Genomic DNA, 21,007 nt, shown 5'->3' with positions numbered 1-21,007 from the left:
TAGGCACATGAAGTAACTGATATTTTAAAAAGACGTGTTGTGCAATAAAACAACTATATTTAAAACCAGCCAACATATTTCCAATTCTACAAGTTTTCTCAGTATCAATCCAGAAATTCTACAAATTTTTAAGAGCAATGTCCGCCTTTAAGCGTGGAAGTTTCCTGCCAAAGGTACGCAATGTCTTGTATGTCGAAGTAGTGCAAGTCATGTCTAGTTTCCTATTTCTAACCCTTCCGCTACTGTGAGGGATTCCTAAGAACTTATTTACATTGATGTATGACCATACATACGCTTCGAAGTGTCTAACCCTCTCACTGCCAATTGCTAGCTTGCTGGTTAGCTTGGTAGAGCAACCACCCTGGAAAGGTGTTAGTCCCGTGTTTGAACTCCGGACCAGGGCGAGTTTTTTGTCAACTAAAGAGCTTTCTTTTTGAAAAATTAATCTGAATTTTCTTCTGGCTTCATGCTACGAAGACGGGGGGTTGTCTCTCTTCTTTTTAACGCGATAGCGTTAAAGAGCTCGTGTCGCAGAAAACTCGCCGCCGGCGTAGGCCCCCGCTGGTTGTGAGCGAAAAATCGTCTGTGCGTCTGTGACCGAAAAACCAAGTTACCGGGATAGCCGTGGGAGGCCGCTACTTGTCCACGCGTGCGCGCGCGATCACACTGAAAAGCCGCGCATTCAAAGAAAAAAAGTGCTCAAGGTCATGAGGCGCGGTAGTTTCTTTGCCCTGCCACCCTTCCCTGCTTAGCTTCCAGCGCTTTCGTCGGGACGAGAGAAGAGAGAATGCAACTGCACCATGCGACAAACCTTTGTAACTCCACTCGCAGTGGACGGATTCTTAAAATTTTTGTGGCGTTGAATTCGTGGGGCAATAAGCTCCTATATTCAATTCATTCACTGGTTACTTGAAAAAGTGTTTCATGGCCCCTTTAACGCATTTTGTTTGACAGGCGTCATGACGAAAATGAGCCCATTCGGCGATAATAGCGCACGCTGGTTCAATCTACTGTGTGCGTGCTTGTGTGCGTGCGTGTGTATGTAACAAAACATATGAATAAGTATGGTAGAAGGGTGCACTAAAGGCAGGATTTTGCTATCGCGTGTTTGTGTGCGTGCATTGTATTTTGTTTTTTGACGGGCCCATTTTTGAGAGTGCATACGGCACTCAATCTCAGTTTCGGGATCGTTTGATCCAACTTGTTTTGATACAATTCCGATCGAAGTATGACGGAGGAAAAACGTGCGGCTTCTCTTCCGCCCTCGTTCCAAATAGCACGCGCGAAGTCACGCAAATGTCGAGTTCATTTGACGCTGGCCCATCCGTGAGCTATAGCGCTCAGTCGCGTACATATACAAAACGTCGATATGTTTTCGAGACGTCATCTCGGAGAAAAGCTGACAAATATCGTAAATTACGGGCGGTACGGAGCGGTAAACGTGCGCTTTTAGACCGTCCGTCTTTGCCACTCCGATGCCGCCACCGCCGGTAGGAAGATTTATGCGCAGTTTGTGTTTGTTTACTTTCAGGGCAGTTGTGTGTTCTCAGGACCACGTGCATTGCGTCTGTTTTTTGCGAGCGTGTTTTGTTTTCTCTTGGTTTTATTATCTCTCTTTTTTCCGGCTCGGCTAGGACCTACGCTGCTCTTGCATCCTCGATCCTAGTGTGGCCTTACCAGAAGTCGTAACAAGTTTTAACTAGAAGTGTTTCTTTTCCCTTATCTTCCTTTTTATACATTTCTCGCAGATGCGGCACTTATCCCAAAGCGGCGTCTTTTAACTGTTTACGGGCGGCGGAATTAGTAGCCCTTTGAGCATCCCACAATACAGAAATAAAAAAAACCGTCCTGCTTTTGCTGTAGTGCGTGAAAGATCCCATCTGTGTAATGCCAAAGATGCCCGGTGTAATTGTGCACGGGCAAAATAAAACTTTCAGCGAAGAGGCTAAACATACGTGACAACCACCACGCATCCCGTGGTCGGCCGCAAAATTTCTGTTACGCTACAAGGCGTCATGCATCAGTGGTTAACTACAGAAACTAGTTAATTTTGTAGACAGCATTGTGTAATTAGGGAAAGAAGAGTGCATTTAGGTGCTGTTTTTTGTTGGACACAGTATTAATGATAACTCACAGACAATGATCCAAAGAAAATGATACTGTATGTTAATAAATGTAATTGTAATGCAAGTGTGAAGAAAGACAAGGGGACGAAAGGGTAACTTGCCGCCGGCCGGATTCGAACCTGTGACCTTCGAATAACGCATTCGATGCTCTACCGCTGAGCTATGTTGGCGGTCCTCTCTCCATCCACTCTATAGTGTATATATGGGCACTTAAACGTGGGAGCGTCAGTCAGGGCCACCAATAGCCATGGCAGCGAGTATGTAGCTTTCTTTTTGCCTGTTGGCGTCACGTAGCATGTGATCTTATCACGAGCTGGCCGCTATCATCTGAAGGCATCAAGTCTGCCAGAACGAGAGCCTCAATATGAATGAAGGAAAGAAGAGAAAATTTGAGGGCTTGTTTTCTTGTTAGACACAATATTATTAAGAGCTGACAACGAACATTGCCAAAAAAAGTATGTGCATCATTGGCATTATTGTATGTTTGTTCTGATTAATGGTGTGCAATTAAAAGGTCCACGGCTGTTTCTACTGCCTTTCATATTATTAACAATTTTTCTACAGCCTTCATATGCCACATAGCTGTCTTGCCCCTCCCACCAAAGACACATTTATCACTGAAGCTTTGAACTCCAACCAGAGGTGTTCCAAACTCAAGACAGTGTCCTGTGACGAAGATAACGTCGTCAAACACTGGGCTGACGTAGCTGACAGTTCAGGCAAATATTATCTAGGTGGCCTTAGTTCAAGTCGGCGCACTTAGCTTGAGTGAAAACCTGGTTTTCCAGGAAAAAAAAAACACTGACAACAATGTAGTGCACATTAAAGTCTCAGTTTCTTCAGCTACTTCACATCGCATTCACTGTCGTAAGTCGGCGCTTGTGTGTCTCCAGCCTCTTTAATGTCCACTGTTTCAATGTCTAAAAAGCAAAATACAGCCAGGAAAGTGAAAGCACTAGGTTGAGTCAAGGCCATTGTGAGTAGCCAGAAGTAGCCACGCATGTGAAAATCCACGTTATTAACGTTGCTAAAAACGACGTCCAAATTTTTATTTACACGACCGACTGCAAAATCCTTTCACCTTAAATATAAACATGTGTTTCCTGAACAATTTAGAATCATAACTGTTGATATTCCAAGATAAATTATTGTCTATAGCAATAATTTCATGCATGATGATGTAAAATGTACTCTCTACACGTGTTTTGCATGGCATTTCTTAAAATAAATAGAAGCTGTGACAATAAAAGTGGGTCTACGACTACTTGACGAGTTTGCTCAAAATCTCAGTTACTGCACTTAACCGTAAACGGAAACCGTTTTCGCTAACATTTTTTTTCCATCATGACGAATAGAGAATCACAGTCCGTACTTAGCCTAAAAATGATAGCAAACTGTTCCTCGGATATCCTAGAACGTTTGTTTTCCGAATTATCTTGTGTGACACTCTGAAGCGAACACAAAAAAAAACAGGACATAAGAGGCAATGGCGGCCACACAAGCACGCACTGGTAACTGTTCTTAGCGAGTGCCTGTGAATATACCTTTTATGGCCCAATTTTCCAGAGCTGACTTGAAATGTCGGATATCCGATTTCTAATATCAATGAGTGCACAACGCCCTGGACTCGGAGCTTGCGATTGTTGTTCGAACCCCCGTTCAGCAATGGGTCATTATCCAAATGAGGCCTCTTTCCACGGTCCTCAGGGGGCCCCGTAGTGAGCACAAACCATGGCGTCCGGAAGCAGTTTGTGTGTGTTTTTTTTTTGTGGGCGCGAGGCCTGATTGGCTAGTAGGCTAGAAACGTGTTTCTTGTATTTGTGTTATCATCGATCATTGACTCTTACGCCTGCTCTGGCCACTGTGCCGCCCTTTTCGTTAAAAAATTTATTATCTGCATAATGAAAGCCGTAGAAGGAATGCAAAGGGCAAAAACCACCAGTGAGGATAAGGTAACAACGGACCTGTTGAAAGATGGCAGAAAAATTGTGTTAGGAAAACTGGCCACCTCGTATACGTAGTATCTCATGACAGGAAGGGTATCAGAAGCTTGGAAGAACGCCAACATCACCTTAATCTATAAGAAAAGAGTTGTTAAGGACTTGAAAAAGTACAGGCTGATCAGCTTACTGTCCGTTCTCCACAAACTATTTACGAAAATAGTAGCTAATAAAATTAGGACGACATTAGAATTCAATCAACTAAAGGACCAAGCAGGATTTCGTACACACTACTCCACAATAGACCATATTCACACTATCAGGTGATATCATAATATCAGGTGATAAATACAATCAGGTGATAGAGGAACGCGCGATACAATCAATCGCTATACATAACTTTCATTGATTACGAGAAGGCGTTTTACTCAGTGGTGCAGGCACTACATAATCAGGGCATTGATGAACCCTAAATAAACATACTGGAAGAAATCTACAACGGATTCATAGCCATTATATTTATCCATAAAAAAAAGGGGACAAAATCCCAATAGAGAAGGGTGTAAGGCATGGAGACACGATCTCTCCGATGCTATCCATCGCGTGTTTACAGGAGGTTTTGAGGGCCCTTGACTGGGAAGAGTTAGGGATATGAGCTAATGGAGAGTACTTTAGTAACCTGCAATTCGCTGATGATATTGCCTGGATGAGTAACTTTGGGGTGAATTACAGCTCATGGTTACCGAACTGGACACGGAAAGCAGAAGATTAGGTCTAAAATATAGTATGCACAAAACTAAAGTAATGACAACAGCCCCGGCATGAAAGAGCACGTTGCGATATATGGAGACGCTGAAAGTTGTAAAGGCATATGTAGTAACCCTGGAGCCGATCCATGAGAGTGAAATAACCAAACGAATGAAGATGATTGGATCACATTCGACAAGCATTCTCAAATAATGAATGGTAATCGACCACTATCCCTCAAGAGGAAGGTATATAAAAGCTTCATCTTGCCGGCATGGAGCAGAAACCTGGAGGCTTACAAAGTGAGGTTCAGCTTAAATTGAGAACGACGCAGCGGGCGATTGAAAGGAAAATGATAGGTGTAATCTTAAGAGACATGAAGCGAGCAGAGTGGGTCAGGGAACAAACCCGGTCAAGGATAGTTGAAATCAAGAAGAAATGTAGATGAGCCGGGCACGTAGCGCGTAGGCAGGATAACCGCTGGTCAATAAGGGTAACTGACTGGATTGCCCAGAGAAGACAAACGCACGAGGGGGAGGAGGTGGGCGGAAAAGATTTAAAAGTTCGGAAGTATAACGTGGCAGCAGAAAGTACATAACCATGCTGATTGGCGGATCATTGGAGAGGTCTTTGCCCTGCAGTCAGCATAGACAAGCTGATGATGATTATAATGATGATAATGATGATGACCTGCATAAAAAAAGTGGGAAATTCTATTTTCAGAGTAGGAAGCACGCTTTCACTGCCATGTTTTGTCGCCATATACTCGAACAGTGTCTGCGACGTCACTAGCTATTGGTAACTTAGCTCAAATCGAGGAGACAAGAAAATGGTCAAAAAGCAACCAGCAGTCAAGAAATTTTTTTAAACACCACTGGGCTAAAAAAGTTGCCAAATTGGCGCAGTGTAGCCGAACCTGACAACCCTGTATCTGTTTTTTATACATTTTAAGTCTTTTAAGGGTGTATGACCAAAGTGACAAAAGCATCTGACGTGTGATTACACCGCGATGAATTTTATTGCTGCTTATAAACTAAAGTCCTGCTTTGTTGTTACAGTATATACGACATGTGACCGAAGTAGTTGCAGGAAAAACTAGGGCTGTTGGAGAAGGTAATTAATAGCAAAGGCCATGTCGAGGGCAACAAATATCACACTTTTCACAACCTACACTCGCGTGCCTATAGTGGCACGAACCGAGGATTGTTGTTGCAGCCGAGTCGGCCCGAGCTTTCAGAAGCCCATACCTCGCGTACTTAACTTATGCCTGCCAACTGGTCGAGAGCGCTAGACTGTCCGCGACGGATTCAAATTGCGTATGCCAGGCGCAGCAGGTTTCCCTGTCGTGACGTGGGCTCTCCACAGCCTCCACTGCCAACGTTGTTGAAGTATAACCCGCGTAAGTGCCTAGATGTGGCATCTGAGACGACACAATGAAAGTGGGGAAACTTTGCGCGACTGCTGGGTGAGAAGAAGCCGCTAATTGTTTTCCCCAATGTGATACCGCAACCAGCAGAAGCTGCTAAACTTTGCTGCGCACATTAACGGTGACAAATGCTTGACGTACACGTGGAGCGAAGTAAATGCTCGGAGCGTAGGCCTTGCAATAATAGTCTTTCTGGCAAGTTACGGAAGTACGGCTCTTCTTTTCTCGCTCCCAATTCCAGTGAGGGCCTCCCTACACGTCAAATGCTTCTTTTTTTTTTTTAACGAGAGTGCTTTATTCCGGGGTTCACCAAGACTGCAGTGACGTATTTCCATCACCGAAATAACATCTAAAGAATACGCATGATCAGAAAACAAAGACGAAAAGTTCTTTCAGTGGCAGTCAAGCCCACGACAAGATGGCGGGCACACTATCGCGTATATGACCACGGCCAAACTCTCTGCAAGGCTTACAAACGCGCCTTCTATTTATTACACTGTCCTCTCACAGTTTTCTTGGTACAGTGAAGTGATGCAGCACAAGCGTGAAATCCACGATTAGTTTTCACCACCCCCTTTTAACGCTTCCGTCTCATTTGGCGAGATTCCAACGGGATACGTGAAATCTCGTCAACACCTCAACACACCACCAGGTGGCGGCCTTCGCCAAAGCGTTTGTCGACGCAAACAAGGAGATATGGCGGATTAGTCGAGAGAAGGGTTTCGAGGTAGTGGATTTAAACAGGGAAGTGCACAGGTGGGGTGGATTCCAAAGAGACAGGATTCATTTCGATAAGAGGCTTGGACACGAGGTGGGCTGGCGACTGGCAGGACGCGCAGTAGCTTTTTTGGGGGGCTCACGGGCCCTTCGGAGTCCGGGGTAGCTCGTAACAGGGAAAGCAACCAGGAGGACGCTTTGACAGGTAGAATTGCGAAAAACCAGAAAAAAGGTAAAAGAAAAAGGAAAAAGGCGCGTGTTGCAATTAGTTACATAAACATGCAGGGTGGCAGAAAGAAGGCAAAATGGTTAGAGATTGAGGAGCAGTTAAACAAAGAACAGATAGGCGTGTATGCGGTTACAGAAACACACCTTAGAGACTTGGAAGAGCCACCACATATTAAAAATTATGTTTGGGAAGGGTGTAACAGGACCATATCGGAAAGGAAAGGTGGGGGTGTAGGAATGCTAATTCACCGCGGAGCCAAATGGGTTAGAGTGAAACAGACGTGTTCAGAGCACCTCTGGGTTCGGGGCACAGTATGTGGAAAGGAAACGTGGCTAGGGGTAGCCTACTTGTGGACGGGGAATAACTGCAGAGAAAAGAATCAGGAGATAGTGGATTGCATGAGTGCGGATATTAAGGAATTTGGTAATGGGGCCGAAATCATCCTTCTAGGGGACATGAATGCCCACATACATGACCTTGACGGATATTCAGACACCAATGAGAAGTTATTACTAGATCTTTGCGAGCAACATAGTCTGGAGATAGTTAACACGGGGCCTAAATGTGACGGCCAGATCACATGGGAAGTCGGAAACAAGCAATCAAGTATTGATTATTGTCTCATGACTGAAGGAATTTACCACAAACTGACAGAAATGAGGATAGACGAGGAAGGCATTAACAGCTTGGGTAGTGATCATAAACGAATAACATTACAAATGGGATACGAAACTGAAAATATGAGCATGGAATCAAAGTCTGGCAGCTCGTATTTAAATGACAAACAAATAATAAATATAGCCGCAAGAGTCGAGGAAGAAGTAGGCGAAATACCAGGCAAGGACTGGGAGTATAGTGAGCTGTTACATCTAATGACGAAGGAGATAGGGAAAGAGAAGAAAACTGTTTGCTGGAAAGGAAAAAGGAAGCCAAAAAGTTGGTGGAACAAGGAAATCCGGGAGGCGATCGAGAAGCGACGCGAAGCCTCACGGGAGCATAGAAAGGCAAAAAAGGAGAAGCGGCCGCAGGACGAAGTCAAAAAAATATGGGAAATATATTTAGAGAAAAAATCCCTTGTACAGAAATTGGTAGAGGCAAAAATTAAAGGTGAAAGTGAACGCTGGATGACAGAGATACACGAAAAAAAAGGAGGCCGCGCCTAGGATTTTTTGGAGCCACATAAAGGCGCTAGGTAGGAAGTCTGTCACAACGCAACAACATATTCTAGATGAAGGAGGAAATCAATTGGAAGGGTACGAAGCGCTAGGTTACATCCAAAAGGTAACAGCCGATTCGTTTCAAAAGAGCGTCCAGGGGATCTCCCCGGTGAGTAAAAGTGTGGCGGAGAAAGCAACAGAGGAAGAGCTAGTACTTGATAATTTCAACTGGAAAAAGGCCGAAGGAAAAATTCCAAAGCGCACTGCCGCGGGTTTAGATGGGATTCCCGTTAGCCTCATTAACGAACTAGGACATAACACTAAAGAAGCATTGTTAAAAGCAGTAGAAAAAAGCTTAAAGGACGGACAAATACCGGACAGTTGGCGACAAAGTAGAATGAACTTAATCTATAAAGGCAAGGGAGAAAAGGACAAGATTCGCTCGTATAGACCACTAACCATTACATCGGTACTATACAGAATGGCGATGCAAGCAGTAAAAATGAAAATAGAAACATGGGCCGAACATAACGATATTTTGGGAGAACTTCAGAACGGATTTCGAGTCGACAGGCGGTTAGACGATAACCTGTTTGTTCTCACTCAGTGTATAGAAATATCCAAAATAGAGAATAGGCCCTTGTACGTGGCTTTTCTAGACATCACTGGGGCATACGACAACGTTAATCAGGAAATTTTGTGGGATATATTGAAAGGAATGGGCATGGGCGACGACTGTATACAGCTTTTGAGGGAGATATACCGAGAAAATACAGTTTGCATAGAGTGGGAAGGAATGCGTAGCAAAGAGAACGTTGAGGTTAGCAGGGGTCTGAGACAGGGATGTCCTTTGTCCCCGCTGTTATTCATGCTGTACATGGTGAGTATGGAAAAAGCGCTAGAAGGTAGCAACATTGGTTTTAATCTGTCACACAAACAGGGCGGCATGATGATTGAGCAGAAGCTTCCAGGTTTATTTTATGCGGACGATATCGTCTTATTTGCGGACAGTCGAGATGATATACAGCAGCTGGCGAATATATGCGGAAGGGAAGGTGAAGCTCTTGGACTAGGATTCAGTGTAACGAAGTGTGGATTGATGGTATTCAATGATCCCTGTGATCAGACGGTGTCCATACAAGGCCAAGAAATACCGAGGGTAAGTGAATACAAGTACCTTGGAGTATGGGTAAATGAGAGTGATAGATACATGGAGGTACAGGAAAAAGCCTCGGCAGCAAAAGGAAAGAGGAATGCGGCAATAATGAAGCGTTGTGGGGATACAATAGGTATGAGGTGCTTCGAGGTCTGTGGAAGGGTGTAATAGTTCCAGGGCTTACTTTTGGGAACTCAGTGGTGTGCATGAGGGCAGAGGTGCAAGCGGGAATGGATGTAAATCAAAGGACTGTGGGACGCCTCGCGTTGGGTGCTCACGGGAAGACGACAAACGAGGCTGTAAAGGGCGATATGGGGTGGGCAGGTTTTGAGGCGAGGGAAGCGCAGAGCAAAATAAGGTTCGAAGAAAGGCTAAGAAATATGAAGGAGAGTAGATGGGCAGAGAAGGTGTTCCGTTATTTGTATAGGAAGAGCGTGGACACACAGTGGAGAAAAAGAACTAGAAGACTCACTAGTAAGTATACGGCTGGTATTGTAAGCCGTATGTCAACAAAGAGCGTTAAGGGAAAAGTCAGGGAGGCGGAGAGGATTTACTGGATGGCAGCTATGGAGAAAAAACCGGCTTTGAGTAACTACCGAAAGGGCAAAAATGAAATAAGGAGGGAGGCATTTTACGATAATTCAAGGGGAAGCGCTTTACTGTTTGAAGCGAGATCGGGTTGCCTTAGAACGCGTAGTTATAAAGCAAGATTCAGTAAAGAAGAAGAACAATGCACATGCTGCGGGAAAGATAAGGAAACGGCGGAGCATGTTCTGATTGAATGTGGAGATATCCACCCAGGTGTACGTTTGGGCACGAGCCTACAGGAAGCCTTGGGTTTTAGGGACAACAATGGAAAGCTGAACACACCCGCGATTGAAATAAGTAAGAGACGGTTAGAGTATTGGTGGCAGAAAATTAGAGAGAAAGGACAAAAATAATTATTGGAAAAATAAAATATGGACAGTGTGCCGTAAATGGCAGAGAACTTAAACTGAAAATTTACCTTTTTTTCCATTAAGATAGAATTTATCGAAGTAGAGGCATTAGGCCAACATAAAAAGAAAAAAAGTTTTTTTTTTTTTTTTTTGTCGAGCCTGGTGGCATACTTGTCACCACCCCGTTATAAAGGGGACGCTCATAGCATCCATCCATCCTTGGCGTGGCTCATAGCATTTATCCATGACAAATGTAGCTGCTTCGCCCAGACTTGACTCAGTGTTCTCCGCTTATGCTGGACACGCGAAATATCGCGACCGGTCAAAGGGAAGACCGATGCAGCACGCGTTGCATTTCCCTCTAACCAGGCAATGGTGTTCAATAATTCTAATATGCCACAAGTAAGCGACCTTATAGCCCAAGTTCGGCGTCCTATAGGTTTCACTCTTCTGGCTGTCACACCGCTGTCTGATTCCACTTTCATCGTGTACTACTACAGCTACCACAAACATATATGACCACAAGGATTTCTTTATTCAGTTATCATATATAGACATTAGTAGTTGGAATGCACAAGTATCAATAGACGTCAACGTGAACACATTCGTATTAAATGGTGCTATAGTAAGCTGTCCGATATCAATGTACAGTACACATTGAGCTACTTCTGGCAGGACACGTTTTATTTTCGTGTTATACGAACTTCTATGACAGAGGCACCAGCCATGCTTTTTTAGCAACTTGCTTTTTTTTTGGGGGGGGGGGGGGGGGGAGGGGGTTGTCTCTTGTTGTTGCGCCAGTGTGTACGCTAGTGTTCCTTGCTTTCGCTAGAGACTCAGCTGTGCTCTTCGTTTCAAGAGCGCTCACTTGATGGCGCGCTACCGCTCAGGCGACGGTCGCTCCACTTTTGGCACGTGCTCTAGTTCGGTACGAGACCGCTAGGTGGCCGCACCTATATATAGCACTCGCCCTCGGCGCGCTTCCTTTCTCTTTCGCCTGACATCACTCAGTGTGCGTCGATACCGCTACCCTCTATGAACACCGCAGAAGCCAAGATGGCGGCGCGGAGGGCTCTCAATGCAGACTCGCTCTCTGGATTTCGTGCGGACCGGTTGTGCCCCCGCGATCTCCGACGACAGCGCAGCTCTGGCCGACTGGGCTCGCCCTACGCCATCTCCTGACGCCGACAAGAGCTCTCGCCGAGTGATGCCCCGTTCTCGGACTCCTGTGATCATGTCCATCTTTACTATCTTCTCCTAACTTCCGTCGTCCGCTGTCTCTGCGCCTCGCTCTCTCCTTCCTCTCTCTCTATCTCTTTACCTTTTAATCCTATCCTTTTAATCCCTCCTTTACCCCCACCCCTCGTGAACTACTGTTGAGATGTCCTCCCCCTGAGAGACAGTTACAGGGCTCACTTTTCTCTTCTTTTAATTTAAAATCACTCCCCCCCCCCCCCCCTTTTATTGCAGCTGCAGCGCGGCCTCACCATCAGTACCCTTCTCGAACTTTCCACTACATCCTATAAGATCTCCCGGCTTTGTATTTTACGGATCAACAGGTCATTACACTAAAAAGAAAACGTTCCTCCGAGCTTGTGATCCGTAAATAAGCTATCGAACAAAGTGTATATACTGCATGAGTATGTAAATATCTGTATATAGTACATTGATATGTAAATAATAAACATTTTATAACGTGTTTATACAATCACACCACAAGAACTCTTGTGTCACATCTTTATATGATGCTGATTGAGCATATGTACAGAGGATTCATAGTTTACTGGATTTAACCTCTGGAGCAAGCTCCTTCATAATCATTCACTTCGTAGATATGCGGGAATTTTCCCCCTAAATTACTGTGGCGTCGTGAAACCTCATTATTTCCTCTCAGCCAACGCACTGTTAGTAAGGAGCCTTTCGTTCGAGAGACGCACTGTCGCTCTAATTGGGAGCGGCCAATGCACAATGAGCGAGAAATGTGAAGTGGTAGGGTAGTGTACCGTAATTCTGTACCACATTTCCATGACCAGCTTGAAATCTTGATTGGTTGAGCCTGGAAAAAGCTCCGCAACACGGATGACATCATTTGCTTTTCTTCAAGAGTTCGATGGATATGCGGGGCTTAACGTCCCGAAACCATCACATGATTTTGAAAGACACCACAGTGGAGAGCTCCGGCAATTTCGACCACCTGGGATTCTTTAATGTGCACCCAATCTAAGCACCCGGGCCTATAGCATTTGCGCCTCCATTTCTTTAAAAGTTCTCTGAATGAAACCTTTTTTAGGGTCGAAGCTCCTTAGGGTGTGGTTCGTTCCCTCCTCCGTCAATAGTATACAAGTATTACCAGCTCTAGTTTATGAATTGCTCGCTAGATGGCGTTGTGTGTCTATAAGTAAAGCTGTATATATGATCACTAGATGACGGTGGGGTATTTGTGTAGTTGATGATTAAAGTGAGGCTTGGACAGACAGACAGACGGACGACATTCTGTTTTTATATATATACACTAGGACATCGAGAAAGTTTTGAATGCAATTCTGCTTCTAAGACATGAATCATTCGTGAACATGGAGTGTCGTGATGGAGATAACCTTTAAAAAAGCCAACCTGTCTTTGTCAAGCTCGAAGCGATGAAAAATTCGTGAACACTGGTTTTCACTGAAGCCAACGTTAGCGCTTGTCGAAACTTTGGCTTCAGTGACATCACATGTTTACGAATTTTTTTCATCGCTTCAGGCTTCCTTCTTTCCCCGAACCTCCGCCTTGCTTTGGATTTCTTCTGCCTGTCGTGATGCCACTTGTCACACGATTGCAAAAATAAAGAAGCTTGTATGTCAACCTAGCGTGAATCAGACCTCGTGTTAGTTAAGGTGGAAAGTATAGCAAGTCAGTATCGAGCCTATTACCGCATGATTACTAGCGCCCAGGGGACAGGAACGAGATGATGTGCTAGCATGTTGAATGCAATAAAGGTTACCTAAAACCTAGCAGTGTCCCGTGTTTATTTTTCCAGTGCCAGTCATCCTAACGCTAGCATGACCCAGGCATTGATGTGGTATAATTTTCAACGTTTTCCTGCGCACTCAGACTACTTTGCGCAGCTTAGATGGCTGCATGCTGTCGGAATCTCACTACTTCCCATGCTTACAGAAAATTTGACGTTACCCATTCGTTTCATCATGCGTGTTTTTAAATACGAATTCACAAATATAAAAAACGAAAACGCTAGCTGTCGGGTCACATATGCAAAATTACTCATTGAAGAGCTACAAGACAGACACGGTGCTGTAGGAGATACAGAAGTGATTGCCCTTAGCGCAATGAACAGTCAATGGCACATGCGAACACGCTTACATCGTATACAACCTGTTTCATTACGTTGGGGCATTATTCGCCCAGCAAAAAATGTGGTGCTGAACTGCGGAACCATATAAATGGTGGCTGAGAATTTACTTTGGCTGAAAGTAACAAGTCCGCCAGTCCCTTTTACATGTGGTCACAGGTGCAAGGTTGGCTTCCTAGCAGTGACAATTTGCTGATTAAAGCGATGCCCCAGCTATATGCGGGTCTACTGACTAGGTACGCCCGAACAAAGTAGCAAACGCCATGAAGCCACGCCTATATACATAAGCGTCGTTGCATGTATACGCGACACAGCTTCGATGCGTGGTCCGGCTTGATGCACTGGCGTTTCAAATAGCGTGTCCGCCCTCTGCAGCAAGTGTAAAAGCCTGCAAAGACAACGTGAGCTACAAAATGTAACGCACCCTGTTAATGAAGCGCTCGTGCTTCTTTTTCTCTTTGCGCTATGCCTTGTTGCTGGTGCCGCTCATGCAGCATTCTCGGTCGCGGCTTTGTCAAACGAGCAATTACAGAGTGGTTCCCACGCTATTATTAGGAGCCTTTGCGTGATCGTCAACGCCCAAAGTTTGTCGGCGAAACACGTACGTTTCTTGGTCACGTGTCTGTAGGCAAGCACGAGGATGATGAGCAGAACGACGCACACCAGGAGGCCCCCGATGAAGGACGCTGACGGAGTGTTTCGTTCCTCGTTAGTCGAGGCCTCGCTGCTGCACGTGACCAGAATATTGCGCATGCGCACAAAGTCACAATCATAGGCGTAACCAGAACTTTATTCGGAGGGGGGGGGGGGGAATGAATGTTGAACCATGCTTTATGCTCCTGCGTTTGTATTTGTGCGTGCATACACCCAAGCGAAATTCCCAACTTGCGAGGAAAAGGGAGAAAGGCTGAACTTCCCCTACCCCACCTCCCCCTGACTGGAACAATGGTAACAGTGGAGCACTTCTCAGACGCGAAATTGTGTAAACTGCGGAAATTACAGACAGAACAGCAGAAAACAGAAATGTTTACTCTTAGTTTATTTACGGGAATAAATCTTTCGATTTTACGCTTAGACAATAGAGCAAAAACAAAATTTTAGCGTTTAGGCTACGACAGCTTATTCAGAGTACACTGTGGTTGGTTAATTATAATTAATGAATTAAAACACTCTTAAAGGAGGCGGCTGACAAGTACTTCGCATGCAAATGCACACACTGCATCATAATTACACGAATACTTTTAAAATACCAATTGTTATTCATATTCTCAGTATAGTATGATAAGTATCTTCTTGCAACACGAGACTAAGTTCAAGCCATGTCAATTTAGATATTGTGGTAATTCGCACAAACTACACGTTGACTGGCCATCATCAAGTTCTCTTTTCATTTAGTGTGATAGTGTCCATACAATAATGTTATTATTTTGTACTCGTGTAAACGTGCCTAGCAGCTTATACTTCAAAACTATATGGTTAATCCCTAGTACTTGAGACTCCCTAGGTGACTCATATCTCGAGTCATAGACGTGCCTATTATTGGCAACACGTCCAGCACAGATCCTTATAAGCTATCGGGTCAACCTATTGGTCCACATTTGCGAACTAACGGGAAGCCCGAGAAACATATTCATCCACATAGTAAAAAAGAAGACCGGACAAGATCTGAATTTGCGTACTTCCTCTGCGTTTATTACAGCGTATCAGAGTGATACTATTTTTGTTCTCTTTGGTAGAAAGAAAAAAAAATGTTCCACGTGAGATTATTTTTATTAGCGTAGAAGTGCCTATGGAAGAGTCACATGCTTAGGCTTTGTAGAGAATATTTCATTATGCGACATTATTCCCGTTACAAACACAATATTGGAAAAGTCCTACGCTTATTCGATTAACATTCTTCTTTTGTGAATCGGCTTATGTGTTACTTGTGTATAGTGAAACGTAATGCCTAATGTATGCATTCTTACTTAAATTTCACCTTTTCTGTAAATATCGTTCTTTACTTTTCCCTACCTGGCTTTTCCCCTCTGTAATTTAACTTTACTCCGTGTACCACAAATGAAAGTCAACGCATCTCCACGAAGTGAATTATGACGAGTGGGCGGAGGTATGGGTATCGTATCTGTGAGTAACCGTGCATTTTCCGAGCGTTGCCACATATGATGTAAATTGAGTGGCGTAGAGTGCACATAGAAATTCCAACTTATTATTTCGCCTCGCAGTCGTATTCTGTAATTCAAGGAGGATTTAAAAAGCTGATGTAGCGGAGGATATGCCTCGAATGCGAATCCAAGAACCAACCATCTTTCCCGTGGCAAGATACCATTTTAACATGGGTGATTTGTTGGGACATATAGCGCTAGACGTGTCCCCGTTGTGTAAGAGGTTCCCTTGAGAAGACTCGACATCCAGGCACGCTTTAGTAAAGATCAACTCATCAATACTCTTCTGGATAGGTTATTCTCGCCGGGAACATGTCATCTTTTACCTTACAATTAGCCTATGTCTACTTTTAGGTCTATTGTATAACTTTTTTTTTTTGTGTGTCTCACATAGGTTACGACGATAGCAATGATTCTATACCGTGGCCACAATGGAAGACAAGTCTGGGTAGTAAAGGTATTCCCTCTTAATATATTAATCAATAAAGTATCAATAATTATCATTATAAATCTCATTTACAACTTGGCCAGCATACATTTGGTACAATCTTATGGTTGCGTCTACACTCTTTTCGAAATAATTATCTTCGTCTTTTGTATACACACGGGAAGGCAAATTGCGCAGAAAGGGTAACCATCCATATTAAGCCTACCTCTCGGGTTCCGAGCTCTCGAACGACGGCCTGAAGGATTCGGAGACGACCTCCGGCTGGCGTCTGTTGGTCACCATGGTGATAGCCTGTCAGTGCGCTCTACCAACCCAAGGGCATGACCACCGCGCTGCTCCGACTGTCGCTCGTGCAGACCGGCATCGGACTGGGACTGCGGTAGGCAGTCCTGCATCACATGCGTACAAGGACGTCGTACCCGAAAGCCTCCACACTAGCAACTCAAACATGCCACATCAGCATGAGAACCATATAGATGTGCGCAGGGTTCCCATTCCAGAGAGGGAGGGGAAGGCTCATCGAAGCGCCCCCCTCCTTAATAATAAGGCCACTATATGGGGTAGGCTTTGCGCCACCATTTCTCATGTGACTAAGGGGCAAAGAAGGGGAAGGGCGTTTTGGGAGCATTATATATGATCAGAACACTCGTTCAGAAAAAATCACATGGTTCCTTATGCTTGTGAAAGCGAAAGACATCATCCTTGCTTTTTTTTGTTTTTTCTTCTGAGCTGATTGCATTGACCAGGCAACCGAAAGTATTCTGCACCTAACGAGGTTTTGCACCGTCTCCAGAATCGGTCTAGCTTCGACCAAGTGACGATGTCTTATGATGAAGTCACGTTGACGTCGCAAATCTTCGCAACCTGTGGCATTACGACACGTCATATGAATACGTCATCACACGGGGAATTTTGTTTCCATCGCTTGTGCTTGCACCGACGTCCCTTTAAGCGTTTGATGAGACATATAAGGCTTTCGCCTTAATTAACATTTCTTTCTTTCATATGCATACGCCCCCAAGATGTTTTATTTTTTATAGCGTACAGATAGCGCATGTAGGAGATCTCTACATGCACGTGTGTTAAGATAATTTCAATTATTTTGACGAGAGAAGGGGTTTTATTTGTTGTTGCTACTCCCATTTATAAGTGCCAGCCTTCAAAGTTTCGCATCACATGTTGCACAAAACAAGTTGGCCGATGATGTTGGATGATTGTTAGATTCTTACAGGGAAAGGCTGTTATGAGATCAAAACACGGGTGAAGTGCGGCGCCGTAGTTGTCCGCCGCCACCGCAGCCACTGGAACCGGTGTCCGTGACCATTATCGCGCCAAATATGAAAGAAACTCAGTAAATAAAACACAACAAGGTCACAATGTCATTCGAACCCGGGTTTCCTGCGTGCCAGTCCAGTACTCTACCCCTGAGCCACGCCGCTGCTTGAAACTCATTTGCAACTGGCCTTAGGCAGGCTAAATGTTGGGAAAGGAATACCGTTATTATGAGGTCAAGGAAGCATCCATCATTCAGTGCAACTCCAGTGGACTAAAACCGCGTTTTTTTTTTCGGAGTTTCGCCAATTAGTGTGCGTCAACATGTTCCAAGTCATCACCATTTGTGGACCCAACGCGTGTGCAAGCTCTCCTTTCTCTCATTTTTCTTCCATCTTTCAAACTCCCTCATCCCTATTCTCAGTGTAAGGTAGCATACCGGTCGCTCCAGACTGGTTAACATCCCTGCCTTTCCTTTCCCTCCTGTTCCTCCTCCCCGTTATTATGAGTAATAGAGTGTTTTAGAACAGCAAAGGAACAACGCGGCGTCACACAATGCGAATTGCGTAACTATGGAGTTGTCCAATGCCCCAAACCATTACAAAAGCTTGTTTTTGATCCCCTGTTAACTGCGGTGCATAGCCACTTCAGGCTTAATTTTTTTATCGTCGCCAGCCACAGCATAAAACATTTTGCGCAAAAGTTTTCGCAAGTGCGTATAGCAGATACTATGCTTCTTGGAAGAATGACAAAAGATAGTGAATGCCAACCTACTACACAAAGTTATAATTATTTATGGTGTAGTGGGTACCCTGCAAGTGCACTTGTAGCAGTTACCAAAACAGTGTTTAAAAAATGCTCCAAAAGGCCTCTCCTCTATGTTTGGCGGGGACTGTGCTGCGCTTTCCGCCGCAGGCCTGTTTTTGCCATCGTGGTGTTGCCCCTCAGCGTGAAGCTTACAAAAACTGACCTGCAGTCTCAAGACAAGAAGTCGCGGGCAACCCTCACGATAAGATAGAAGCTTTTTTTTTTCCTACGATCACCACTTTTACAGGTAATGATAACATCAGAGGTTTTTTATGTGCCAAACACGTCATAACGAAGCAAACAGTAGTGGAGATATGGGGGAGCGGGGGGGGGGGGGTATCGAATATCTGGTGTCCTTTAACACGCACATCACACAGTAAACAAGTCTCTAGCATTTCGTCTCCATGAAAATGCGACCGCCGCGACCAGGATAAAACCTCCGAAATTCTGATCAGCAGCCAAGCACTCTATTCACTGTTCCTTCGAGATGGACATCCCCACAGGTAGAGCATAACATAAGATGAACGCAGGCAAGTTACGTCACTGCGTATTCGCGACAAGTTTCTGTAAAGTGCCTCTCCGTGCACTATAGTGCGTGAGAGCCAGTGCGGCTGCAAAGTGCTCGCGTACCTGAAAGCTCTGTGCTCCCAGCTGGCTCAGGTGTGGTGGTCGCTGCCGGCAGATGAGCCCGTGCGTAATTTTGGTCACGTGGTGACGACGACGCGCTGATCGGTGTGCCGATGTGGTCCCGACGCGGAGGAAGCTTAGCCGGTGCCGGCGTTTTCGATCAACGCAGCACTGCAGCCGCCTCGCGCTGCCGGTGATGCACCGACCGCCGCCGAGACGATGCGCTCCTTGCTTCGTCGTCGTCTTCGTCTTTGAGACATGGCCGGCCCATGAACCTTGACGAGAAAGTCACAACACAGACATCGCTGGTGAGAGATTCAAGTGCGCGTCATTTTTAAACAGCTCTCATTCAACATGATGAGTGCCGGCACTTACAGCTTTCATGGAGCACAAACAAATGCCTTTCATGGCAATGCTATCGGTGACCCTCACCAGCTCTCGCTTTAAAGTTGCCCCGTTAATTACCTTCATAAATAAGGCTTCTCAATAACTAGCCTCGGTGCAGTTTGAAACGAATTGGAAATTATGAATTGCTTTCTTTCCTATCATGCCACTATTTTGCTTACTCCACAGAAAGTTCCTCGAGATTCTTACTGGTAGAATGAGTTTAACATTTTCTTCCCTTCCAACCTGCGGTCCTTTGAAGCCATTGAGTGTGGAGCAAGCTTGCTTGCTTGCTTGATCCTTTGTGGTGGCTCTCACCCACTAAAGGGGATTGGCCAAGAAGCCGGTGGTTAATGTAAGTCAATACCTTAAGCTTCAATACCGTAAGTCCATACCTTAAGCTATCTTTTTTTTCCCTTTTTCTTTCTTTTTCCATCTCTATTCAGCGCTTCCTTTTTCTTTTCATCTATTTTTCTCTATTTATTCCTCTTTTTTTCTTTGTTTTTAGTCCCTTTATTTCTCTCTATTTCCTATTCTCTTCCTTTCTCTTTCTTTTACACTTCCCTCTCTACACTTTCTATCTTTCTCTTTCTCTTTCATGTGTTCATTTTCGTTTGCCACTCGCACGGTGGTGGGGCATACCCGATTTCCATGGCGCATGCCAACCTGAGGAGTTTCGCTCAATGGAGCACAAGTTGGTTGGTTGGTTGGCTATTCCCATAGAGTTTCCTACAATATTGTATGATACTCTATGGTTGTTCCTTAGTGGCCTGCGCAACCCACCATGAGAGATAAGTCATGAAACGGGCGGTGCCTTATTTTAAAGACAAAATTGTTTTACAATCCAAATACGTTTGAAAATGTGTGGTTTAAAAATATTAAATTGGTAAAAACGAGGATACAAAGAAAAAAAAAAGAAAAAGTAATCAAGATAAAAGGATTGAAAAGGACAACTTAGTGATAGAGAAAACAACTTCACTGTAAAGAAAATGAAGACAGCGCGTGCCGGTTGAGGATGAAAATAGTCTTTACGATGGAGTAGAAGTTACCGACATCTTGAACTGTTTGAAAGTTAAAATTGACTGATTGATTGTTATGTGGAGTTTAACGTTCCAAAACCACCATTTGATTATAAGAGACACCGTAGTTGAGGGCTCCGGAAATTTCGACCACCAGGGGTTCTTTAACGTGCACCCAAATATGAGCACATGGGCCTGCAGCATTTTCGCCTCCATCGAAAATACAGCCGCTGCAGCCGGGATTTGATCCCGCGACCTGCGGGTAAGCAGCCGAGTAACTTAGCCACTAGACCCCCGCAGCAGGACAAAGTTATAATTCGGGTACATTAGCATAAATTAGGTGAGCACAGGCACCTGATACCGACTTCCGTTTTCATGTTCTGTAGCCTATTGAGCCTATTGTAGCCTATTGTATCATGTTCAAGCCTTCGAAAAGTTAGCTTTATTGCATATACATTCTGCCACCCAATTTTTGGACTACCTCGCTTAGTAAGTAAGTACGT

The 21,007-nt window shown here is 44.6% G+C and overlaps 1 protein-coding gene across 1 annotated transcript in view; it reads right to left on the bottom strand.

The window, feature by feature from the left end:
• Nucleotides 1-19,365, bottom strand: part of LOC142795055 (uncharacterized) — a 33,018-nt gene extending 13,653 nt beyond the window's left edge. The window contains exons 1-3 of the mRNA XM_075885983.1: nucleotides 19,105-19,365; nucleotides 16,601-16,784; nucleotides 14,391-14,512 (exon numbers count right to left, since the gene is read on the bottom strand). Of these exons, the coding sequence (XP_075742098.1) occupies nucleotides 14,391-14,512; nucleotides 16,601-16,677 (199 nt within the window). The 5' untranslated portion in view covers nucleotides 16,678-16,784; nucleotides 19,105-19,365. The remainder of the gene's footprint in view (nucleotides 1-14,390; nucleotides 14,513-16,600; nucleotides 16,785-19,104) is intronic.
• Nucleotides 19,366-21,007: the final 1,642 nt, after the last annotated feature.

Source organism: Rhipicephalus microplus, chromosome 2 (genome assembly GCF_043290135.1).
Source record: "Rhipicephalus microplus isolate Deutch F79 chromosome 2, USDA_Rmic, whole genome shotgun sequence".
Lineage (NCBI taxonomy): Eukaryota > Metazoa > Arthropoda > Arachnida > Ixodida > Ixodidae > Rhipicephalus > Rhipicephalus microplus.
The sequence above is the reverse complement of the archived record's forward strand: the minus strand, read 5'-3'. Positions and strand labels throughout refer to the sequence as shown.